We start from the raw sequence: 24,870 nt of genomic DNA, 5'->3' as shown, positions 1-24,870 counted from the left end.
GGGAAAGACAGTCTGTGCCTACTTTTGTCTGTAAACAGAAAGGGCCGGGATGAGCTGCCCCTCCCCTCCAGTGAACGGTCAGGGATGGGTGGAAGGCTGAAGGGAATTATTATTGCCACAGTAAGGGCACCCCCACCTCAGTGTGTCTTTGCCTCTAGGTTTGCAAAAGAGAAAACCCAAAGCCCCAGGATCTTTATGGCACCAACAAGCATCACCCCCTGTGCCCCATTCAAAAACAATACACCCCTTCTTGCCAGCCCTCCCCCCTTCAAGGGACGTCCCAGAGAGAAACAGTCGGTGGGGGCAGAGGATGGCAAAGCCTGGGAAAGCACAGTGGGGCCAGGCTTCCAGGCAGGGATCATTTCGAGCTTGCTCGGAAAGCACAAGTGGGGAGCCTCCTGGTCCCCTGCAGCAGTTTCCTAGGGAGGACAGTGGACTTGGTGGATACAGGCATCCATGCCCCACGGCTTCCTGGCTTCAGTCCAAGCAGCTGGCAAGTCCATCCATCTCCCCAGCGCCCCACAAATACCACTTCCGGCCCCCCAGCCCCTGCTTGGGCTCTTCTTGCCTAGATGTCTCTGCCCAAGTCCGTCCTCCGTATGGAGAGCTTTCTCCCTCCCTTCACAACCCTTATTTCACTCTGTCTCCATATCTATTTCTTCTCCTTGTCCTCTGCCCCTGCTTCTCTCCTCCTTGCCATCCCTCACAAGCCCCAGAATGGGTCTCCCTCCCTTTCTCCCTCTCCGACAATATCTCCCCCACACACACACCCCCACCCCTGCCTTAGCTCTCACCCCTGCACCTCTTTCTTTGTATTCCTCTCGCCCTCTCTCGGCCTCACCAGCATCTCTCCTCCCCCAGCTGGCTTCGGCGTCCCCCAGCCTCCCCATCTTCAGCTCAGTCTCCTCCCCCTGGCTCCTCTCCCTTCCCCTCAGCCTCACCCCACTCCCTGCCCGCATCCCAGGGTTTCTTTCCACCCTGGGGGTCTCCGTGCCTCTCATTCTCCTCTCTACTCTCCTCCTCCCTCATCCCAGGTTTAGCAGGCATCCATCCTTTTCTGCCCAGACATCCCCACCCCCCAACGCTACCATCGCCACTGTCTCTTCTTCCTCGTCTCCTCCGCTCCCCACCCTCTCCTCTCCTCTCTTCTCTTCTCCCTGCCCCTTTAAATCTGCCTGGCCCAGCCTCCCCCGTGATGCTGGGATGGAGCAAACATTGATTTGTGCTGGGATGGAATCAGAATTTTGATTTTTTTTCCTCTCCCAACCATAAGAAGAAAAAAATAATAAAAACACCCCCTCTTGATAGCCCCCTCTCTCTTCCTATCCAGCTCCCAGCTCCTCTTCCCTGCCTCCGTCCAAGGAAGATTTTTTTCCACTGCACTATTCTCATCTCCCCCTACCCCTGCCACTACCTTGCGCCCCCCACCCCCACCCCCACACACACACTCCACCGCCTGCTTCTCCAGCGGGGGAGAGAGGGGACTCTCTCCTGCGGCTCCCCCCACCTTGGCTCTCTGGGTTGGAGCAGTCTCTCCGGAAGGGGAGGGGGCTCGGCTTGTCTGGGCGAGGTGGGAGTGGAGGTATCCAGCCATGGATGCAGTGCCTGGGAGGCAGCCTGAGCCCCAGCCCACATGGTGAGTAACCTGCCCTCTCCCTTCCGCCTGTCTGCCCATCCCCACCCTCGCCTTTCCCCTGCAGAGCCTCCCCCATCCCCATCCTTTCCCCCACCGAACCCTTTGCCCACCTTGCTCCCATCTCCCCTCTACGTTTTCAACCCCCCCCCCCCTCCAACCCTTGCCAGGGAAACCAAAGGACCAGGGCAGAGGGGTCCTGACAGCAGCCAGGGAAGCGGGTGGCCTACTCTTCTAAGGACCCCCCAAACTGCCATCCACACTCGACACTTTGGGGTTCCAGGTTGGAGAAGTGGGACTCCCGCTTGGGGTTAGAATCCCAAGCCCTGGGAGGGGCTCTTTACAAGAATGGAGGGTGGGGGAGCCCCGTGCCTCCGAAGCTTAGGAGCTGCTAGAAGATGCTGCTGAAGGGTGGCGGGGGTGGGAGGGGGTTGGGGGGCGGTGTTGATGCCCTGGAGCCACTGGGCCAGGGAGCGGCGGGCAAAGAGGAGGGGCCTCGCTCGCCACTTCCCCCCCCTCTTTCTCCGCAGCCACTCAGGATGAGGGTCCGGCCCTGCAAGCCCGCGCTGGGCACCCCCCTCCCGGCCCCGGTCTAACTGCCCCCGCCCCCAGGCCTCGCCCGGCTCCCAGGCCCCCAGCCGGCTCTCCAGCCCCAGGATGCGCTGAGCCACCGGGGGGCTAAGGCCGCGCCAACTACATGCATGTCCCCCGGGGGCAAGTTCGACTTTGACGACGGGGGCTGCTACGTGGGGGGCTGGGAGGCGGGGCGGGCACATGGCTACGGCGTGTGCACGGGGCCCGGCGCCCAGGGTGAGTACAGCGGCTGCTGGGCGCACGGCTTCGAGTCACTGGGCGTCTTCACGGGGCCCGGCGGACACAGCTACCAGGGCCACTGGCAGCAGGGCAAGCGCGAAGGGCTGGGCGTGGAGCGCAAGAGCCGCTGGACGTACCGCGGCGAGTGGCTGGGCGGGCTGAAGGGGCGCAGCGGCGTGTGGGAGAGCGTGTCCGGCCTGCGCTACGCGGGGCTCTGGAAGGACGGCTTCCAGGACGGCTACGGCACCGAGACCTACTCCGACGGAGGTGCGGGGGCCCTGCCCACTACTGTCTGTCTGCTCGTCCGCGTGCGCCTCCCCGCTGGCCTGCCCCGCGTGTGCCTTCCCCAGCCATACGCCTCCCGCGCCCCGCAGTTATCCTACACGTCTTCCCCATCGATATGCTTGCGCCCCATTCCCATCTTTCCGCCTTCTCCTCTCATCATCACGCGCGCCTTCCTCATTTGTCTGTCCCCTGCCTGCTTTTCCCTCTCCCCAGTCTGCCTGCCCTCACGCCCTGCCATCTACCTGATCCTCACACACTCCGTCTGCCTGTCCCACACACGTCCCCTCTCCACCTGCCGGTCCCTAACACCTCTGCTCTGCTTGTCCCCTCACACTTCCCCAGTCAGCTGGCCCCTCATAGTTCTTTTTGCTTGTCACATGCCATCTATACACCCCCATCAAACTGTCCCTCACACCCTCTGGACTGTCTGTCCTTCACACACCCCAACCTGCCCGGCCCTCCCCCTTTCCCCTGTCTACCTGCACGGCTCAGATCCGCTGATCTGCTGCCTGCCTGTCTTCCCTCTGTTCTAACCCATCTCTGACCCAACCTGGCCTGTCCCCACTCCTAGTGCCTTTCCCTGACCTCCACACCAATTGCCCCCTCCTCTCCCGCCCGACACTTAGGCTTGCGGGGGTGCCTGGGGCCTGGAGTGCAAGGAGCGGCGAGTCCTGACTCTTTCTCCCGGCTCCTGCCCCTCCCGCAGGCACCTACCAGGGCCAGTGGCAGGCGGGGAAGCGCCACGGCTACGGCGTGCGCCAGAGTGTGCCCTACCATCAGGCGGCGCTGCTGCGCTCGCCCCGCCGCACCTCCCTGGACTCCGGCCACAGCGACCCCCCGACGCCGCCCCCGCCCCTGCCCCTGCCCGGCGACGAGGGAGGCAGCCCGGCCTCCGGCTCCCGGGGCGGCTTCGTGCTGGCCGGGCCCGGGGACGCGGACGGCGCGTCCACCCGAAAGCGCACCCCGGCGGCGGGCGGGTTCTTCCGCCGCTCGCTGCTGCTCAGCGGGCTCCGGGCGGGCGGGCGCCGCAGCTCCTTGAGCAGCAAGCGGGGCTCCCTGCGCAGCGAGGTGAGCAGCGAAGTAGGCAGCACAGGACCCCCGGGCTCCGAGGCCAGCGGGCCCCCGGCCCCAGCGCCTCCCGCCCTCATTGAGGGCTCGGCCACTGAGGTGTACGCGGGCGAATGGCGCGCCGACCGGCGCAGCGGCTACGGCGTGAGCCAGCGCTCCAACGGGCTGCGCTACGAGGGCGAGTGGCTGGGCAACCGGCGGCACGGCTACGGGCGCACCACCCGCCCCGACGGCTCCCGCGAGGAGGGCAAGTACAAGCGCAACCGGTTGGTGCACGGGGGGCGCGTGCGCAGCCTCCTCCCTCTGGCCCTTCGGCGGGGCAAAGTCAAGGAGAAAGTGGACAGGGCTGTCGAGGGCGCCCGTCGAGCTGTGAGTGCCGCCCGTCAGCGTCAGGAGATCGCCGCTGCCAGGTGTGCACCCGGTGAAGAGGCCAAATTGGGGTTAAGGGGAGAAGGTACCCTGGGGACAGGGAAGGGGGGCGGTGCCCAGAGGAGGACCAAGACCCCAGGCCTAGGGCCTGGTGGGGAAGGGCAGGCTTAGCGCAAGGCAGTTGTAGCCCTGGGTATTTGGGATGTTTATATCTGAAGCTACAGGTGGACGTGGGTGTAAACTGTGGGTGGCTGGGTATTTGAGGGAAGCCCTGTTAGACTGTAAGTGTGTCTCAGTGTCTTTTGTGGAGATGTGTGTCATTGTTGTGTGTGGGAGTAGCAATAAAAGCGCTGCTTTGTGCCGGCCCAGGAAACCTGTTCAAACTCAGACATGTCCCTAGTCTTCCTCTTCTTGCCGCTGATCCAGTCTCCAGGACAGGGAGTGTGCATTCCTAACCACATCCCAGCCTGCCCACAGTCTCATGTCATTTCAGCCTGAGGCCCTGGGGAGGTCCAGTTTGTACAGTGATCTACCACCTGGAAAGACAGTTCCTATCAGCTTTGTCTCCTCTGCCTCCCTTTGCCCAACTGATAAAGGTTTGAGGGGAGGAAGCTTGCCTGTAAATGCAATTTTCTCTGTAAATCAGATTACATTTCCATGCATCAGGAACCTTGTTATCTAAAGCAGCACTGTCCAGTATGAATATAATGCAAGCCAAAAACAGAATTTTGATTCTTCTAGTAGCCATATTGAAAAAAAAAATGAAGAAACAGATGAGATGAATTTAAGTAATATATTTTCATTTAAACCAATATATCCAAAATATTATCTTTTCAACCTAAAATATAATTAAGGAGATATTTTACATTCCCCCTACTTTTTAAGCCAAGTCTTTGAAATCTAGCCTGTATTTTATACATACAGTACATCATTCAATTTTGACTAGCCACATTTTAAGGGCTTAATAGCCGTATATGGCTTGTAACTAAAGAAAGCCAAAAATCCATTTGTAATGAGATTCACAGGCCCCTGATTTACACAATTTATGCATGGGAATTTTTCTACATTGGATTTTCTTCAAAGAGGAGGGCACAGTTGAAGAATCTTGTTTGAATTTGAGAGTGTTTCAGAGGATCAAAGGTCAAGATATATCCAAATATGCTTCAGAGAGTTTGTATAATGGGTGACAAGGGGTTTGTGTGTGTGTATTTGTGTGTGTGTATTTGTGTGTGTGTATGCATGAACAGATCATATTCAGAGGAGATGCTTGAACCAGAAAATATCTATTTGTAGATATATCTGAGTGTCTGAGTGGTTAGAGTCCAGGGCCCTAAGCCAGGGAAGGGGGAGGGCAGAACACCAGGGAGCACTTTAGGCTAGATGAGGAGTGGGCATGTGCAGGAAAAACCGATCTCAGTAGTCAGGAGGATCAGGCAGTGGGAGGAGGCTGGTTGGTCTCCCCAGCAACAGGCCTGGCAAACCTGATTGGCTGCTGGCTGCCATGGAAACAGCAGAGCCTCAGCAGCAGGTGCCTCTGCCAGGTAGCCTGAGCCTGGCCTGATGCCTGAGCACAGACTGGGTCTACTGACTGGGCCTTGATCATCCATACCCTTCAAACTCAAAAATGCAAGCCAGCCCTTTCAATGTTGCAATTTCTTGGCAGCCAATAGAACTCACAAAACTATGATCTTCGTCCACTGCCCTAAACCCTGAATGCACTAAGACAGAAGAGCCAGGTTATCAGAGAGCACTCAAACTGGCTCTAAAGGTCCTTGACCCACTAGGTTTGAGGGGAAGAGGCTGACCCTATTTCCCAAGGTGTATAAGGAGGAAGTGGACCTAAAGCTACAGGGGACACCATCACCCTTCTCCCTACCCCCACATCCAGACTGTCTTCCTAGGCCAAATAAAATAGGCCCAGGGCCAGAGGGAGCCAGGAGTCTTGCTTGATCCATTCAAGCCCATGGCAATCTGATTACCTCTACCTCTGATCCTTTATGCCCCACCTTCAGTCAGAATTACAGAACTAATGTAATAATTACAAGGCATCTATGATTAACAGCAAAGGGTAAAAGGGAAGGGAAAATTGAGAATGCACCTGACATCAGAGGGAGAACTGGGAAACAACAGAGGGGAAAGGATTCATAATGCTTCAAGGTTACCTGTAACTAAGGAGCAGGGCGGGATGGAAGGGGGACTTAGAACTCACCCAGAAGGTATAATCACAATGGTGAAAAAGCATGCACATTAGCAGGGGGAGGAAACTGATAGTAGCAGAAAGGGGAGATCCACCTTATTCCAGGTCTAGCGCTCAAAAAGGAGGAGGGGTCAGGGGGCAGTAGCAGTGACCAGGGGCAGGGAGAACAATTTGATAACAGAAATGGCTGAAGAAAAGCAAGATGGGAAATTCTCGTAATAGGAGGTACCAACACAGCAAAGAGGCATAGCTTGTGAGCACCAAGCAGGTGTAGCTGCAGAGAGATGTGCTAAGAGAGTGAAGCCTGATTTGTCACTGGGAGGGAGCAGGACAGGACCAGAATAACACAGTTGAGGGCAGCGGGGAGGGCCTGGCCCCTGCAGCTGGAGGAAGGGAAGTGTTACTACAGGACAGAATGGTGGAAAGGGTGCAAGAGGAGCAGGAGGGTGTGATGAGAGCAGGCACAGCCCAGGTCTAGGAGAGGAAACAGAAGGCCAGCTGCCCTGCCAGGCTGGGGAAGGGGAGGGGAGCAGCTGGCAGAGTGTGAGCAAGGGTGAGGACTCCAGAGATGAGCTCAGATCTGGAGGATGTGATGTGGTGGGGACATGGGCCCAAGGGCTGGAGCAGGTCTGTTAAGATCCTGTCCCTGGAACCCGACAGGGCAGCAGACGCCCTTCTAAAGGCAGTGGCAGCCAGCAGCGTCGCCGAGAAGGCTGTGGAGGCAGCTCGAATGGCCAAACTGATAGCCCAAGACCTGCAACCCATGTTGGAGGCCCCAGGTGAGGCACGGGCAGCCTGGGGCAGTGAAGGGCTGGGGGTGGCTCCTGGGGAGCTGGAGGGGCTCAGGCATGGGGAAAGGGGAAGAGAATCCCTGAAGGGGACTGGGGATGGGAAAAGCCAGGGTATGAGTGTCTAAGGGGACAAGGGTGGGGGCCAGGCCCAGTTATTTGGGAAGTGGAAGTGGGAATTTATGAAATAAGGTACTAAGGACTAGGGGATTGGGATCTGACAATGAGAGCTATAAACCTGGGGATACCAGAGTCCTGGGAGGTCCTGAGAGATGAGGATAAAGCTGTAGCTTTTGCAGCCAGTTAGGCCTCTCTGATTCTCAGCTGTCCCTGCCCCAGGCCGCAGACCCAGGCAGGACTCAGAAGGTTCCGACACAGAGCCCTTGGATGAGGACAGCCCTGGGGTGTACGAGAATGGACTGACCCCCTCAGAAGGCTCCCCAGAACTGCCCAGCAGTCCTGTGTCCTCCCGCCAACCCTGGCGACTCCCTGCCTGCCGGAGCCCACTGCCTTCTAGAGGGGACCGGGGTCCCTTCTCCAGCCCCAAAGCTTGGCCTGAGGAGTGGGGGGGGCCCGGTGAACAGGCAGAGGAACTAGCTGGCTATGAGGCCGAGGATGAGGCTGGGCTGCAGGGGCCAGAGCCCAGAGATGGCTCCCCGCTCCTCGGAGGCTGCAGTGACAGTTCCGGGAGTCTTCGAGAGGAGGAGGGGGAGGATGAAGAACCCTTGCCTCCGCCGAGGACCCCAGGAGGCTCAGAACCAGAGCCCATGACCTCCCCAGTCCTGAGGGGCCTGTCTTCGAGGAGTCCGGAAGCTGGGTGCCTGGTGGAAGAGGTTGAGGAGCCTGCCGCAACCGAAAGGCCCGCCCAGCCGGTGAGAGAGACCCTCCCTCCCCTGGTGCCCTCTGGGACTCTGCTCTTTCCTAGCCCCTCTTCTCAAAGCCTGGCCTCTCATCCTGTCCAGACCTCTCTCTAATCCCCTGAGGGGCTTTGATTAACACTCAGCTTCCTCTCTGCCTGCCCAGTCTTAGACCATATCCCCTCTCAAAAAAATAGAGAACTTGCAAGCTGGAAAAAACCTTAAAGACCTTCATGTCCAACTCCCTCATTTGACACATGTGGGAACTGAGGCCCAGAGCACTTAAAAAGTAACTCACCAAGGTTACAAACTAATAATTAACAATAGAGCTAGAACATCTTTCCCTGTTCTCCTTTCATATCATTTCCAGCTCCCAGTTTCCTACTCCACCCCCAACCCACCTCCACACTTTCTCTCTTTGGTGCCCAGAAATAAAAAGGGAAAAGCTTGTTCCCTCCCTACCCTGACTCTCCCTCCCTCTCCTGGGAAGAAGGGAAATAGAGAAGAAGGCAGAAAACAGGGAGGGGCGGAGTTTCCCCCAAACCCTCGACTCTGATTGGACTCCAGGCCTTCTCCTGTTTCCTAGCAACCACATCCTCACCCCTTCATCCCTCTCTGCTTCACTGCAGTAAAGGCGGCTGCTGCCAACGTCTGCTACTAAGGCCAGGCACCTTCTGCCTGGGCCACGTGCTGGAGGAAGGGGATGGGAGGGGAGGGAGGAGGGAGAAAGGGCTGACTTGAGCGCACCAGAGAGAAGGCAGGGCTCTGCCTGGGAGCAGAGTGGTGTTTTGCAATCCAAAGCAAAGACTGGAGATTTCCCTGCTCTGGCCTCTAAGGAGAGGTGCCTGGGACGCTTCCACTTTGCCACCTCAGTCAGGGCAGGAAGTTGGGATACGTTGCTGGAACTGGTCCTCAGGCACTGAGATTGCATTTTCTGCATCTCTCTAGGGAGCTGCCAACCCGCTGGTGGTGGGAGCCGTGGCCCTCCTGGACCTCAGCCTGGCGTTCCTGTTCTCCCAGCTCCTCACCTGAGGCTCCTTCCTGGCCTAGTTCTGGCTTCGGTCGCTGCCTCTTCACTCCTCTGACCTGCCTTTTTCTCTTTTCCTACTCCTGGTTGTTTTTTCTCCTATCTTTCTTTCTCTTCTCCCTTTGCTTTGTTTTCTGCCCCCCTCGGTTTCTATCTCTTGCTTTCTCTTTCCCTTCCTCCTTTCAGATTCTCTCATTTCCTCTGGCTTCTTCTCTGTCGTCCTCATTCCCGTCCCCATCCACCCCTTCTCTCTCTAGATTGTTTACATACGAAGGGCTTTTCTCGCTCAGAGTCTCTTCTCTGAGACACACAATTCTAAGTCAGACCATTGCCCCCTCCCCACCTTTTCTTTAGACCTGAACTTTGATGAGGGTGGGGGTTTGGTGTCCTGAGGAGTCTCCTGGAAGCTGAGTGAAAAGGAAGAAGAAAATTGAGAGGGGTATACTATATACTGGAGAAGACTATACTGGGCAAGGCACTGGCCGAGCTGCTGTGACTCCCTGACCCAAGGGGCCTGGTATCCCTCTTGAGGCCTCGTGGAAAAGCTGGAGAGGGTGCAGCCTCCATCTCTGACTCTGGAGGATCCTATCTCACCTCCAAGCACTGAGCTAGGGTCTTGCCTAACTCCATCCTTCCCTGAAGGAAATAAGGGGAATGAAAAATCCAAGTGCTCCCAGAATCTTCTCCCTCTTTCTTTCCTCAATAGCCAGCCCCTCATCCCACCCCCTAGGGTGGCACGGCATGTCAAGAGCAATGTGTAAAGGAAAGAAAATGTCCCATGTGGCCAAGCCCACCCCCGACCTCTCCAACCCTTCTCTCTCCCCCTAAAAGTTTATTTGGTTGGTCTGGACTCACTTGTGGCCTTTGATTAAATTTCTAAGGGGCCTGAAGAAGACATTTCTACTGCAGAGGGTTAGAAGCAGCTGAGCAAGGACCTCACTCCCCAACTCTGGCAGTGGGGGTGGGGGGAGGCAATTCTGGAGACTGAACAAAGTAATAGGAACTTACAGGGCTGAAGAAGTTGTTTAGTAGTCTCTAAATGGATTACATCCCTTGCCCGATCATATCGGAATCTTGTGAAATGGGAAAACAACAGAAGGAGGGGATCAAAGGAAGCCAATCTCTCATACACTTTCCAGGCAGGGCAGAGGTGTGAGTCAACCAGGGGTGTGAGGTGGGTGGAGAGCCCTGTTTGAGGTGGTGACTGATCCCCGGTACTAGCTTTTCCCCTGGGGGCAGGAAGCCCTAGGAAGGAGGGGACTGTCTGGTCCCCAGAGGATCTTTCCTCCCTCCCCTGCATGAGGCAAAGGCAAGCTGCCTGCCAACCCCCTCCCTCAAGGAATGGCCTTGCCTGGGAATGCCCACCACATACAACCTCTTCTTTTTTCTAGTCAAACTGTTTGCTCCTTGGCCTGCCTCCCTCCTTCCTCCCCTCTCAACCTTTACTTCTGATTTCTATTTCATGGAATTTGGGATTGAAGATAAACTACAACAGTGCCGCCAACACCAAGTCTTGCAGGAAAAAAATACAAAGAAATTAAACAAAAAAAAAATATATTAATAAAAAAGTTCAAAAAAGGGGGGGGAATTGTCCTCTCCTTTGGGGTGCGATGGCTTCAAACCCAAGCTCTCTGAGGCTCTCCGGGTGGAGGAGCCCTCTTGAGGACCCCCAGGCCTGTTATATACAATCTCGCCGCCCCTAAGTAGTTAAGAGCTTCTCCTAAACTCCAAAGCCCAGAGGCCTGAGCTCAGAGGATTCAAGACTGCTCAGCAGGACGGCCCAGGAGGGGCGGGGTCTCGTGATGGGGGCGGGGAAAGGGAAGAACCAGACCAAGGACAAACCCCCGACGGGGCTTGTACCAGGAAGCGCCGGGGGGAGAGGAGCGGAGTTGAGACTGGAGCCAGGTAAGGCAGACGTTAAGGCTGGCGTCCTGCTGTGGGGAAGATGAGGCCGCCGAGTTGTGAACGGGGGTAGGGGGGTTGGAATTCCGCAGAAGAAATCGCGCAAAGCCCTAAGAGGAAGGGAATGGCTGAACTAGGGATGGGAAACCAGGTGGAGGCGACCGGGTGGTGAATAAATAGGCGGGGTTCTGGCGCATGCTCTGTAGCAATGGGCCGCCGGGTGGGGCACAGACGCATGCGTAGTAGGGATCTCCTCTGGCGATGTGCAGTGGCACAGTTTGGAGACCCACGTGGGGAAATGTAAATGTAGGCTAAATGTTAGGGTAGCTGTGGGACCCAAGCCCTCAGGATCTTGGTACAGGGCAACCCTGGGCTGCCGGCCAGAGGGTTAAAGCTCTCTCCGTTCCCGGGCTCTGCCCCTCAGGATGGTGGCAACCTCGTTGAAACTTCGAGAACTAATCCAGGAGATTCGTGAGGCCAAGACCCAGGCCCAGGAGCGGGAGGTGATCCAAAAAGAGTGCGCCCACATCCGGGCCTCCTTCCGCGATGGGGACCCTCTGCACAGGCACTGCCAGCTGGCCAAACTTCTCTACGTCCACATGTTAGGCTACCCCGCCCACTTTGGACAGGTACTGGGCAGGGACACCTCCCTTCTGAGTTTGATGAGAGAAGCTGGTGGCGCACGGTTTCAGACCCCCTCACCTGTTTGTGCCCCGATTTCTTTATTCTACAAAGTTCCTGAGTCCTCAAAGAGTGCACCACAGACCTTCCCCATTACACCACCTGGTCATCGGTTGGACTGACCCTTCACTCTCTGGCCAGCGCCATTCAGGGCACCTCCCCCTCCTTCCATCCTCCTGTTTCCTTGAAACTACCCACTGATTGAATCTCCTAAACCTCTCTTGTTGAAGGGAGGGTGATGGGATATGCTGCCCCAACGGGTTAATCTGGTGTTAAGGAGAAAGAAAGAAAAGGGATGTTAGTGCCTCCAGTTTCACCCCTGCCCCTTCCTGGTCTGCCCCCTTCCCTATAGATGGAGTGCCTGAAACTGATCGCCTCCCCCAGGTTCACAGACAAGAGGGTGGGCTACCTGGGGGCCATGCTTCTACTGGATGAGAGGCAGGATGCCCACCTGCTCATTACGAACAGCATCAAGAAGTGAGAGGGTTCTGGGAAGCACTTGGAATCAGGGAGATGGGAGAGTGGGGAACTGGGAAATCCCAGGGGGTTGCCTGCTGTAGGTACTGGGAAGGACTGGGTCTCTCAGAAGCTTGACTGACCAACTACCCAAAACTCTGCAGTGACCTGAGCCAGGGGATTCAGGCCGTACAAGGTCTGGCCCTGTGCACTCTAAGCACCATGGGCTCTGCTGAGATGTGTCGGGACCTGGCCAATGAAGTGGAGAAACTGCTCCTGCAGCCCAGCCCCTATGTGCGCAAGAAGGTGAGATAGCAAGACTTGAGGCACTTGCCTCTCCAGAAGCTGTCCCCTCTCTGCCACATGGTGGAGGTTGGGAAGGTCCATCCTAGCAGACCGACCCCAGCACCCTCTGAGTCCCCTGACCTTTGCAGGCTGTTCTGACTGCAGTACACATGATCCGGAAGGTCCCTGAGCTCTCCAACATCTTCCTCCCACCCTGTGCCCAACTGCTGCAGGAACGCCACCACGGTATGGTCACAGGGCTCCTCATCCCCTGTCTGAGCTCTGGCTATGGACAGAAGAGAAAAACGGGACGGAAACGTCAGCTCCTAGGAGAAGGGTAGCATGTGCGCACTAGCACACGCAGCCGTGCACATACGCATGCGCGCAGTAGACTCCTGTGCCCGGCGCACCATTCACCTCCCCCCTCCACCCCGCCTTACCTCAGGCATCCTGCTGGGCACCATCACGCTGATCACGGAACTCTGTGAACGAAGCCCTGCGGCCCTCAAGCACTTTCGAAAGGTGGGCTGGTAAAGGGACGGCCCCGGAACAGACAGAGGGGGACAGTGGGGTTGGGATAGGGCTGAAGGTTGAAAGGATTAGGAAGAAGGCCCAGATCCGGCTGTGCCCTCCCTCCAGGTGGTGCCCCAGCTGGTGCAGATCCTACGGACTCTGGTGACGACGACATACTCCACAGAACACAGCATTTCTGGAGTCAGCGACCCCTTTCTGCAGGTGGGCTGACCCTTCCCTGCCGTATCCCTGGAACAAAAAGCTAAGTAAGCCCATGGCCCGTGGTCACCTCCCAGGGAATGCTTTGGCTTAGTCAGTGTCTTGGGCAGGAGGGTGGCAGGTATGGACTTCCCAGGCCATCCCAGAACCAGTATGGGGAGGAGGATGCCCTAAGGTCAAAAAATCCACTTTGGTACCAGTTTACTTTAAAAGCCTGTCCCCAAATCTCCTGGCCTCACACACCTCTGATCCCCTCTCGCAGGGCCCAAAGGACCAGTGGAGGTGGGGGAGGGGCAGGGAGTCTCTAGAGAATCAGCTGAACCCCTCACAACGTTCTCAATGCTGGATTTTTCTCCTCTGCTCTGTGACTCCTTACCCTAAGAACCATCCCACCACCACCACCACCTTTCAGCCTTTAACCCAATTTCAGGTCCAGATACTTCGTTTGCTTCGGATTTTGGGCCGGAACCACGAGGAGAGCAGTGAGATCATGAATGACTTGCTGGCCCAGGTAGGGGCGGGGGCGCTTGTTAGGTGTGTTGCTCTGTGATCCCACCAGCCCTGGGCATCCTTCACATGCCCGCTCACCATGCGGTGGCCATAAGATCTCATCTTCATTTCCCCCTAGACCATGATCTCCCTGAAGACAGGGACACATTCTGTCTCAGTGCAATAGCTGCTAGTACATAGTCGGGCCTCAGGGAACTTAGATGGTTGAGGGATGACATGGTAGACACTTTCCAGAGACCTGAGCAGAGGACAGACCCCCTGCATCTTCTCTCCTACCCACACAGGTAGCCACAAACACAGATACCAGCCGAAATGCAGGCAATGCGGTCCTGTTTGAGACAGTGTTCACCATCATGGACATCCGCTCTGCAGCCGGCCTGCGGGTACCATCCCATATGCCCCTCCCCCTGGGGCTCCTCCCACCCGCCCCAGACAGACGGACAGGTCCTTTTCATTGGTTTCTTCTCCCCACCCCTGTCACCCTGTGCCATGCAGTCCCCAGTCCTGAATGAGCGGGTTGCTCCTCCCCTGACTGTCCCCAGCCTCTGCTCTGCCTCTTGTAGGTTCTAGCTGTCAACATTCTTGGCCGCTTCCTGCTCAACAGTGACAGGAACATTAGGTAATAGGCCCAGATGTCTGGGGGGCTATGCCCTCCTTCCAGAGTCCCCCAATTCACCTGCCTCTGATTCCTATACCCAGGGCAGGATGGGGCGGGGAGGGGGCTGACAGCCACAGCGTGACAGGGCCTCTCCTACTTGGGCCAGGTACGTAGCGCTGACATCCTTGCTGCGGCTGGTGCAGTCGGACCACAGTGCTGTGCAGCGGCACCGGCCCACCGTGGTGGAATGTCTGCGGGAACCTGACGCCTCCCTCAGCCGGTGAGCAGAGCCAAGGGCCTGGGGGCCAAGACCCAGACCAGCTCAGAGCAGCTGGAGAAAGGGGCCTAAGGAGACAGGTGCTTTGGGAAGAGGGGGCCTGAGACATGTCATGGCGGGAACCCAGGCTACCTCGTATCAGCACCTGTCTCTCCTGCCAGGCGGGCCCTGGAATTGAGCCTGGCTCTGGTGAACAGTGCCAACGTACGAGCCATGACACAAGAGTTACAGGGCTTTCTGGAGTCCTGCCCCCCTGATCTACGAGCTGACTGTGCCTCGGGCATTCTGCTGGCGGCAGACAGGTAAGGGGACAGGTGCCCAGGAGGCAGAGAGGGTGGAGTCTGAGGAGGGTCAGCACCAGGACTGAAGAGCCATATGTCCCCTAGGTTTGCCCCAACCAAGCGGTGGCACATAGACACCATCTTGCGTGTGCTGACGACGGTGAGGCAGGGCCTGGGCCGAGAGCTGGGTGGGAGCAGGCAGGGTTCACCACCCTGACACGGCCATGTTCACCCCTCCAGGCGGGCACCTATGTACGGGATGACGCGGTAGCCAACCTGACTCAGCTGATCGGGGGCGCCCAGGAGCTCCACGCCTACTCTGTGCGCCGCCTCTACAGCGCCCTGGCCGAGGACATCTCCCAGGTACTGCTCCCACCACCAGCCTGGGGCTGCCCGACCCTCCCAGCCCTTCCTGGGCCACCTATTCCCTACACCTGATTCCCAACTATTTTTCTCTCAGGGTCACGGCTCTTTACTTAGTGGAGGAGAGACTCAAGGACAGAGTCCTGTTTGTAGTTAGAACTTCTGGACTTCTGTCTGGCACTGATACCTGCTGTCTGTGCAACCACAGATGACTCACTTAACTTTCTTCACACTAGGTGTACTCAGCATTCTGCTCTGCCTACCTCCTGGAGCTGTCTTGATCACATAAGATAGACAAAAGCTCTTTCTGCTTGTATTAGGTTTTATTATTACCTTGAATGCTGAGTGAATTCACAGATGCCAGCCAGTATCTATAGCCCCCTTTCCATATTACTTAAGTAGGGTGAGCAGGAACCACCCACCCTTCCTCAACGGAGGGACCCCCTCACTTCTCCATCCTCACTGCACCTCTTGTGGTTAGGCCATGTGGTTTTGTTTTGGGTTTTGGGGGGGGGGGTTGCCTTACTTTTTTTTTTCAGCTTAAAAAATTTTTTTTTCATGTATTTTTTTATTGGAGTATAGTTGGTTTACAATGTTGTCTTAATTTCTGGCGTATAGCATAGTGATTCAGTTATACATATGTATATATTCTTTTTCATACTCTTTTTTGGCATTTTTTTAGCTTGCTTTTGTTTTTTATTACAGTAAAATATTATATATTTATTACAGAAAAATGCAAAAATACTGGAAAGCAAATACACCAAAAAAGTAAAATAAAACTACTTACAATTCCACCACCACCACCCAAAGATAACCCTGTGAACATTGTAGGGTACAGCCTTCCAGACATTTTTTGTGTGTATACTTATTCTTTTTTTCTTTCTTTCTTTTTCATTTTAAAATTTTCATATATGTACTGTTGATTGTTTCTAAGAACAGGTTAGAGCTTTGGCTTTTTTTTTTTTGGTAATTCATAGCTTTTTTATTTTTTTTTTAACTTTTTTTATTGAGTAATAGTCATTTTACAATGTTGTTAGAGCTTTAGCTTTTTAAACTTACATAGTTATCAAGGGAATAAAGCCAACCGACAAAGAATCAACAGAATGAAGTAATCCAATCATAAAGGACAGTCAGATATGCTTATACATATTCAGAAAATCAATCATCCAAGTTATAAATAAGTAGTTCATTTGTGTCTTTTTTTTTAGATTCCACATATAAGCGATATCATATAGCATTTTTCTTTCTCTTTCTGGCTTACTTCACTTAGAATGACGATCTCCAGGTCCATCCATGTTGCTGCAAATGGCATTATTTTATTCTTTTCTTTTTGTTTTTTCATTAAAGTATAGTCAGTTTACAATGTTGTGTCAATTTCTGGTGTACAGCACAATGCTTTGGTCATACATGAATATACATATATTCATTTTCATATTCTTTTTCACTGTAAGCTACTACAAGATATCAAATATAGTTCCCTGTGCTATACAGTATAACCTTGTTTATCTATTTTATATATACCAGTCAGTATCTGCAAATCTCAAACTCCCAATTTATCCCTTCCCACCCTCTTCCCCACTGATAACCGTAAGTTTCTTTTCTATGTCTGTGAGTCTGTTTCTGTTTCTGTTTTGTAAATACGTTCATTTGTCTGTTGTTGTTTTTTTTAGATTCCACATATGAATGATATTTGGTATTTTTCTTTCTCTTTCTTGCTTACTTCACTTATATTCCATTGTGTATGTATGTGTGTGTGTGTATGTATGTGTGTATGTATGTATATATATATATATATATATATATATATATATATATATATATATATATATATATATATATATCACTTCTTTATCCAGTCAACTGTTGATGAATATTTGGGTTGTTTACATGTTTTGGCTATTGTAAATAGTGCTACTATGAACATTGGGGTGCATGTGTCTTTTTAAATTATTAACTTTTTTTGGGTATATGCCCAGGAGTGGGATTGCTGGATCATAAAGTAAGTCTATTTTTACTTTTTTAAGGAGCTGCCATACTGTCCTCCATAGTGGCTGCACCAATTTACATTCCCACCAACAGTGTAGAAGGGTTCCTTTTCTCCACACCCTCTCTAGCGCTTATCATTTGTAGTCTTTTTAATGATGGCCATTCTGGCTTGGGTGAGATGATATCTCATTGTAGTTTTGATTTGCATTTCCCTAAGAATTAGTGATGTTGAGCATCTTTTCATGTGTTTGTTGGCCATCTGTATGTCTTCTTCAGAGAGATGTGTATTTAGTCTTCTGCCCATTTTTTGATTGGGTTGCCTGTTTTTTGGTATTAAGGTATATGAGCTATTTGTATAATTTTGAACTTCTTTGCATTACTTTCTGAATTTTATTCTAGTGTTTTTTTTAAGTTGAAATATAGTTGATTTATAATATTGTGTTAGTTTCAGGTATATAGCAAAGTGATTCAGTTATTTTTTTTTTCAGATTAGTTTCCATTATAGGTTATTACAAAATATTGAATATAGTTCCCTGTGCTCTACAGTAAATTCTTCTTGCTTATCTTTTTTATGTATAGTAAAGTTTATCTGTTAATCTGATACTCCTAATTTATCCCTCTCACTCTTCCCCCTTTTGTAACCATAAGGTTGTTTTCTAAATCTCTTCTATTTCTGTTTTGTATATAGACTCATTAGTATCATTTTTTAGATTCCACGTGTAAGTGATACCATATAATATTTGTCTTTCTCTGAATGACCTCACTAAGAGAATGTCTAGGTCCATCCTAGGCCATGTAGTTCTGATGCTTGGCCACCAGAGGGCAGAGGAAGCCCAGGAGCCAGGACAGAGCCACGAGCAAATTAACAAAACTGCTCTTGTAATTGCTCCCTGTGGCAAGGCCCTTCCCTCTCCCCACCCTTCCAAACCCCATCATCTCTGCACTGCCTAAAGGGATGTCACAGGATCTGGAAGAGAGGAGGGTACCCAGACTCTGGCCCAGCATGTTTCTCATCCCTTGCAGCAACCGCTGGTGCAGGTGGCAGCCTGGTGCATCGGGGAATACGGGGACCTCCTGCTGGAGGGGAGCTGTGAGGAAACGGAGCCCCTTCAGGTGGGTCCTGCTTTGGGAGTCCACTGAGGAGGGTCAGGTCAGGGGAGGCAGGGCTGGCCCCAGGGTCACTCCTTGTGTGCCCCTGGAAGGTGGAGGAAGAGGAGGTGTTGGCACTGCTGGAAAGGGTGCTGCAGTCCCATATGTCCCTGCCGGCCACCCGAGGATACGCCCTCACGGCCCTCATGAAGCTCAGCACCCGGCTGCATGGGGACAACAAGTGAGAATGGGTCCCAGCCCCTCCCACAGAGCCTCTTCTTGGTGCCTCCGGTGAGAGATGCCCCTTCCAGTTTCTGACCTCTCTGGGCCCACAGTTTGATTGCCCGCCCACCCCAGCCCACTTCCCAAGTCCTTAGGTTCTTCTTTTTGAGACAAGTATTGTGGGTATCTTCCTGCCCTGTGGGGACCCTTCCTTCTCTGCCGCATCCTGGAGGTGAAGGGCCGGGCAGACTGCCGTCCCCACTCACATGGCTCCCTGTGGCCCAGCCGCATCCGCCAGGTGGTGTCCATCTACGGGAGCTGCCAGGACGTGGAGCTGCAGCAGCGGGCGGTGGAGTACAACACTCTCTTCCGGAAGTACGACCACATGAGGTGCGAGCGCCACTCTGCCACGGTGGGGACCCAAACCCTTGCCCGTTCCCCAGTGTCCCTTTCTGGGTCCGAGAGCCTCATCCTCACCTGTGTCCTTCCTCATCCACAGTCAGAGCCTCCCACCCACAGTTCATTGAAGCTAAGTGGGCTTCCCACCCTCCTTGTTTGTCTGAAATCCAGCAACAGTGTGCCATCCTAGGAAATCGGAGGGGCACTTCTGACCCTCCATGTTCTTGCCCCTCTTCCCTCACACCTCTTCTGAAAAGCCCAGGGTCTCCCCAGGGGGTGACACCTGCATTCTGTCCTCTCAGGGCTGCCATCCTAGAAAAGATGCCTCTTGTGGAGCGAGGTGGCCCTCAGGGTGATGAGGAAGCAAAGGAAAGCAAAGCAGCAGCCCGGCTTTTGGAAACAGCTGCTGTCCCCACAGAGCCCCAGGTGAGGAGGCAGGAGCCCCAGGGACGAGCATGGTCCAGCTTCCATACCCAACCCTGACCCTTCTGCCCTTTCCCCCAGGCCTCAAAGCTCTTGGATCTGTTAGATCTCCTGGATGGCCCTTCTGGGGATGCTCAGCACCCTCCCCCTCTGGACCCCACCCCAGGAGGCGCTTTAGTACACCTCCTTGACCTTCCCTGTGCTCCCCCACCCGCGGGTAAGCCTCAGCAAAGGGGAGACATCTTAAAGAAGGGGTGGTGGAAATGGGCTGCTTCCCTTTCTAAGCCAAGGACTGAGGTTTGGGTACGATCTTTCCTGCTGTGTCCCCATCACATCCCTGTCTTAGTACAAGGGTTCATTAGATCATGCCAGTCTCCTCCTGGACACCCTTCAGTATCTTGCTTTGTTCCATACTTCTTTCCTGGCTTCTGGCCCTGCTTCCTCCCTGCCCACCTCATGTGCTCTCTCACTACCTGTTCCACTGGCCCCTCCCAACTCCTCAGGCCCTTGGTGTTCATATCCTTTTCACGTGGAAAGTTCTTTCCTCAGCACATCAGACAACTGGCTCATTCTCTCTTCAGGTCTCAGCGGAAATGTTGGCTGCCTTCCCCCACCACTCCTGTTTAAGTTAGTTGCTCCCAGTTATTCTGACAATAGTTTATTTCCTTCCAAGTACCAATTACAGTCCCTGGTTATCTTGTTTTCTGGTGTATTGCTTCTCTCCCCCCACTAGACTATAAGCCCCAGCAGGGACCTCAACTTCTTGTCCACTCTGTCACTAACATCTCAAGCAGTGCCCTGCACCCAGCGGGTACTCATTTAATTTTTACTGAATGCATGAATAAACTCATTCTCTTCAGCCTACACACTGAGCTAATTCTCTTCCCCAACTCTAGCTCCCATCCCAAATCTCAGAGTGTTTGAGCGCAAAGGACTGCAGCTGAATCTGTCTTTCGTTCGACCCCCTGAGACTCCTGCTTTGCTGTTGATCACTGTCACTGCGACCAACGACTCAGGGGGTGATGTCACCCACTTCATCTGCCAGGCTGCTGTGCCCAAGGTTTGTAGAAGACCAGGATTAAGAGATGCCCTGGGTACTCCAGGAGAAAAAGCCACTACATGGAGGAGGTGGGTGGGGGAGAGGAGATGAGAAGGGAGTGATGTGCAGAGGTGGGCGCTTGGGGAGTTATGGGAAGTGGCTCTAAAACTTTTGGGTGTGGAGGGGTTGCCTGAGCCCAGCCTGCCTTACTATGCTCTGTCCAACCTCTGTTCAGAGTTTCCAGCTGCAGCTACAGGCCCCCAGTGGAGACACAGTTCCAGCTCAGGGTGGCCTTCCGATGACCCAGCTCCTCAGAATCCTCAATCCTAATAAGGTGAGCTGCAGGAGCCCCTTGAGGCTAAGACCCAGGGAAGGGCGGAGTCATTGGTGCTGACCCTGGTCTCCGCTCTCCTATTCCTAGGCCCCCTTGCGGCTGAAGCTGCGCCTCACTTACAACCACTTTGGCCAGTCGGTGCAGGAAATCTTTGAGGTGAACAACTTGCCTGTGGAGACGTGGCAGTAACTCATCTTCCACTCACAACCTGAAATCCTCCTGTGTCCCCAAACCCTGGGGGCCCCAACTACTTGGAGCCAATGCTGGAGGGTGACCAGCAGGTGGCGCTCTGGTCCTGTGCTTGCCACTGCAAAAACTGGGGGCTGCCCCCTAACCCCACAAATAATGAAATCCCAACAAAGTCCCAATAAAGCTATAGGGGGGAAAGCCATATTTGAGGTAGAAAACGTACGTGACTAACAGCCAGGGGAAAGCCTGCTTACACAGGAAGTATGTACCTTGCCATGAGGGTTTTCTTTTTTACCACTCTCCGGGTTGGGGAGCCAGTCTGCCCCCAGATTTCCACAGGAGACACTGTACCCTCTGGGCCAGAGCAGGGCACAGTGGCAACATCAAACCAGAACTCCTAGATTTCTAACAGAGATTCCCACCCATTTCCCCAACCTGCTGCTATTCCCCCAACCCTGGGGCAGGGAAATCCCTGCTGCCTCGCCTCATCTCTAACTCAGCTGTAAGGCGGTTTAGGAGCCGCTGGCAGAATCAATGGCATCGACCAAGGGAGGGGGGTGGCAAGGGATTTTCCTGTGCTTAACTACTGATCACGGCTAAGTGGAAATCCTATAAACACGAGCGGAAATCAATGGAGGCTGCTTAGCGGCCAGGGGAGAGGGGCGGCCCACAGATTGCATCTGACGGATGAGGGAGAGGAGGCAGCCAGGGAGGGCTCCAGGAAGGACAGCTGAGGGTAGGGTGAAGGAACAGGCGGAGCTGGAGAAGGGCGTCACTGTGGGAAGGGAAGCCAGAGAAGAAGCACAGTGAGCCCAGGAAGGACCTTCATTAGACCCAGAGCTCTCGTCCCCACTGAGGAAGTGACACCCTAGCCCAGTCTCATGTCCGGATCTTTAGTCCCCTGTGGCTTCTCTCTGGAGCCATACACTTCGAGCAGGCGCTGATAGTCCTGAGGCCGGAAGTGCTGTAGGTACACAATCAGCTTGGCAGGTGCAGTCTCCTGTGCTGGTACACCTAAAGGCAAAAGGAGAATGAGGCGAGAACCAGACAGCCACAAATGCTTTGACTCTCCCTGCCCATGCAGCTGGACCCCAGAGTTGTTTCCAAGGCAGCACTGGGATTCTGAATGCCATCCAACCAGCTTCTCTTACCCACCAGCCCACTCCCCGACTGGCCTGGGCAAGTGGGGACTAAAAGGGCCACTTCAAGCAGGAGTGGACCGCGGAAGCCAAGCCTGCGCTTCTCCTCCAGCACGGAGAAGTGGTGGAGAGGCACTGGGGCACCATGAAGACAGAAGGTGCCTCAACAGCGACTCATTTCAGTGAGTGACTGCTCCTGCTCCCCAATCGAGATTACAGCCCATCAAGGCAGGCCAAAGCTCATTAGCTTGGTAATGAAGCGCATGCAGAGATGCACAAAGAGAGAGACACCAAGGGAGTGTAGAAAGAAGAGAAAGCAGCTACAGTCATGGGGTGGGATTCCCAGAGAATTCTAGCCTCTGTGGCGTGGAGTCACGATAAGCCAGTGTCTGATTGCTAGTGCCTGGCAGCATGCTGGGCAGATAGCAGGGAGCTGGCTGTATGTCTGCTGAGGAGGCAAGAACAGCATTCCAGGGCTGTAAGGATGCACAGCCCTACACTCGTGTGGATGAACTGTCTACAAGGGAGCTAAGCCTGGAAACAGAAAATCAAATCTGCCAACACCTGTCCCACCGTCTACCATATAAACAAAACATTCTTGCCCTTTACTCAGGCCAGCAGGACAAATTAAATGAGGATTTGGTTGTGAAAATGAGAGGACAGGAGTTGAGGGGAAGGAAGGATGGAGGGAAAGATTGAAGAGAGAGCTGACAAATGGAACTGAAGGACATCTGGAGTGGTTAGAGGTGTAAAAACTAAATGACTGGGGTAGATTAGGGACACATGGAAGGGTTCAATCCAGGTTAGACAGCTATTGCAAAAGAGGAAACCAGATTTGATTGAGCCCTAAGCAAACTGAGTCCTCTAGAAAATTGCTAAAAATAATTCCCCTTACAGAAATAGACTCAAGACCCTCCCCACCAACTGGTCCAGTGGGTACGTCCAGAACAGGAACAAGGGAAGCACAGAAGGGCCTGTGTCCCTCACCGAGCATGCTGCTGAGGCTGTGGATCTTCTTTAGAGCGGTTGGGACTTCAGCCTCTTTGTGCACCAGGGCCTCTACCTCACCCACAGCGTAGCCAAAGTCGGCTGTATCCAGGTCCACCCTGAGCGGTGGCTCCTCTTCATCAGCTCCAGATAGCACCAGTTTCCAGGCACTCCGCTTAGTCACAAAACTAGCTACTTCTTGAAGCCCCAGCGGGCCCAGCGTGGCAGCCACACCTCCAGCCCCCAGGACCTCAGCTCCCAGTACCTCACAGAGCTGGGCCACAATTGCAGGCTCAGCTGTGAGTTCCATGTACTCAGTGTGGGGGCCGGAGACACTTGTTGCTCCGGGACATTTGAACTCCCATCCACTACCCTCTCGCTGCCGCAGCCAGTGGTCAGCCCGCATGAGGCTCAGCTCAGGGGTGTCATAGTAGCTGTCTCGGAAAGTGACCCGGTGCTCCAGGACGGCCCCCAACTCCTGCAGCCTCTCCTCTGTGCCAGGCCCGGGAATGAACTTTCGCTCCACTTCAATCAGGCCCTGGGCCATGCTCCCTGCAATCAGTCAATCAACAAACATTGGCTGAGCTCCCAAAGACACCCTTCCCGCCCCCGCGCCCACACCAGAAGAACTTAAGAGGCGTACACAGTCACAGTGCACTCTGTTGGGAGCCCTTTCTTCCTGCCTCTGTGATGGATGGCCTGTGTGTCTCTGATGTTTCGAAGCTCAACAACAGTGACGGGTCTCCAGTTAGACTCCTTCCAGTGCTGCTGATGTCCTGAATCCAAAGGACTTCCTAGAAAGCAGGCCGTGTAGCAGGTGTCCCTTCAACGCGCCCCCTCAATACCTTGCTACCCCGGGAGGCCGGTGGATCACTGTCAGGGATAACCCCGCCCAGCCCCCCATAGCCCTGGCCCGCGGAACTTCGGGTCTCACCTCAAAGCCCAAGGGTCTCCCTCTCGCGGGACCTGGAAAACGGGGAAGGAACCCACGCCACGCCCGCGAGGAATGCTGGGAGATGTCCCTGGCCCGGACCTCGGCCCGGCTCTCTGTGCATCCAGGAGGACCCAGCACGAGCGGCCATGTTAGGCCCGATGTGGCAGTGTCGAGGACAGGCCGGCGCCTGAGAGGCCGGCTAGGTTATCGGGGGCCGCGACCTCCGCGGTGGACCTGGAACGAGGCCGCCCCGCTGTGATTTGCTCCTCATCCCCAACCCTCCCGGCTCCTGGTGGGCGGCCCGGGTCTCAGGCCGCAGGCTAAGCCCGGCACCCTGGGGGGTCCAGGTGCATGATGGGAGATGTAGTTCCAAAGGGAAGCTTTGCTTTCTCGCCCCACCCGTCGCTATGGTGACAGGAAAGCTGTGATTAACGCCGGCGGGACTTCTAAAGTTGAGCTGGGGCGGATGGAAAAGGAACTGAGGCCCCAGTCCTGTCTCCAACCCCCTTAATGCGTAGGAAGATGGGCCTGGAATACAAGCCACTCACTCAGACACTGTCCAGCAGATATTTTTTTGACTATTACGGTGGCTCAGTAAGTGCAGGCTGATGGCAATGGGCTGGAGGAAAAAAAAGAAAGAGAAGGATAACTGAGACCAGTTTAGCTACTCTGAAGTTTTAGAGGGGATTTAATACATCCCCACAAATGTTAAGGGTAAGGATGGATGGGAGACTTTCTGTGAGAAGAAAGTGGTATTTTGGATGGAAACTAAAGACACGATGGGATTTCAACAGTTGGAGACCCAGATGGAGACAGGAACAGCATGAGCAAAGGACCAGAAGCTGGAGAGCACCTGAGAGTGTGTAAGAGGAAAGAGATGAAGCTTGAAATACAGTTGAGGAGCAAGTTGGAAAAGGCCTTGAGTGCCAGACTGAGGCGTTTGTCACTGAGTTTCCAGTGGCCTCTGAGCAGGCTTTGTCAGGAATAGAAATATTTATGTTCATTTA

At 54.2% G+C, this 24,870-nt stretch overlaps 3 protein-coding genes across 5 annotated transcripts; 2 read left to right on the top strand and 1 right to left on the bottom strand.

Moving 5' to 3' along the window:
• The first annotated feature begins 879 nt into the window (after window positions 1–879).
• On the top strand, window positions 880–10,746 carry JPH4 (junctophilin 4). Its single transcript, XM_031453453.2, is given in 7 exon segments — window positions 880–1,636; window positions 2,164–2,341; window positions 2,343–2,713; window positions 3,438–4,209; window positions 7,026–7,144; window positions 7,493–8,025; window positions 8,959–10,746. Coding segments are annotated over 6 exon segments (1,890 nt in total). The 5' UTR covers window positions 880–1,636; window positions 2,164–2,330; the 3' UTR covers window positions 9,043–10,746.
• A 101-nt stretch (window positions 10,747–10,847) lies between these two features.
• On the top strand, window positions 10,848–21,007 carry AP1G2 (adaptor related protein complex 1 subunit gamma 2). Of its 2 annotated transcripts, XM_010995748.3 has the most exons (22): window positions 10,848–10,942; window positions 11,364–11,568; window positions 11,973–12,097; window positions 12,241–12,382; window positions 12,511–12,607; window positions 12,807–12,883; window positions 13,001–13,096; window positions 13,524–13,604; window positions 13,888–13,986; window positions 14,167–14,222; window positions 14,368–14,481; window positions 14,640–14,780; window positions 14,865–14,919; window positions 15,000–15,122; window positions 18,132–18,221; window positions 18,311–18,438; window positions 18,705–18,809; window positions 19,121–19,244; window positions 19,323–19,458; window positions 20,138–20,301; window positions 20,516–20,614; window positions 20,702–21,007. In XM_010995748.3, exons 2-22 carry the CDS (start codon window positions 11,365–11,367, stop codon window positions 20,801–20,803), a joined length of 2,358 nt encoding a protein of 785 aa, XP_010994050.1. In that variant the 5' UTR covers window positions 10,848–10,942; window position 11,364; the 3' UTR covers window positions 20,804–21,007. The 2 variants fall into 2 exon arrangements, with proteins under 2 accessions (XP_010994050.1, XP_031309312.1); XM_031453452.2 differs by lacking the exons at window positions 10,848–10,942; window positions 11,364–11,568; window positions 11,973–12,097; ... (1 more) ...; window positions 12,511–12,607; window positions 14,167–14,222 and having other exon boundaries at window positions 12,702–13,096.
• THTPA (thiamine triphosphatase) lies at window positions 19,884–24,207 on the bottom strand. Of its 2 annotated transcripts, XM_010995749.3 has the most exons (4): window positions 23,864–24,206; window positions 23,573–23,723; window positions 22,930–23,481; window positions 19,884–21,817 (listed from the first exon to the last, which is right to left on the bottom strand). In XM_010995749.3, exons 3-4 carry the CDS (start codon window positions 23,474–23,476, stop codon window positions 21,672–21,674), a joined length of 693 nt encoding a protein of 230 aa, XP_010994051.2. In that variant the 5' UTR covers window positions 23,477–23,481; window positions 23,573–23,723; window positions 23,864–24,206; the 3' UTR covers window positions 19,884–21,671. The 2 variants fall into 2 exon arrangements, with proteins under 2 accessions (XP_010994051.2, XP_031309314.1); XM_031453454.2 differs by lacking the exon at window positions 23,573–23,723 and having other exon boundaries at window positions 23,864–24,207.
• Between the last annotated feature and the right edge of the window lie 663 nt (window positions 24,208–24,870).

This window comes from Camelus dromedarius, chromosome 5, assembly GCF_036321535.1.
Source record: "Camelus dromedarius isolate mCamDro1 chromosome 5, mCamDro1.pat, whole genome shotgun sequence".
Classification (NCBI taxonomy): domain Eukaryota; kingdom Metazoa; phylum Chordata; class Mammalia; order Artiodactyla; family Camelidae; genus Camelus; species Camelus dromedarius.
Note: the sequence above shows the minus strand (reverse complement) of the source record. Positions and strands in the feature narration are given on the sequence as shown.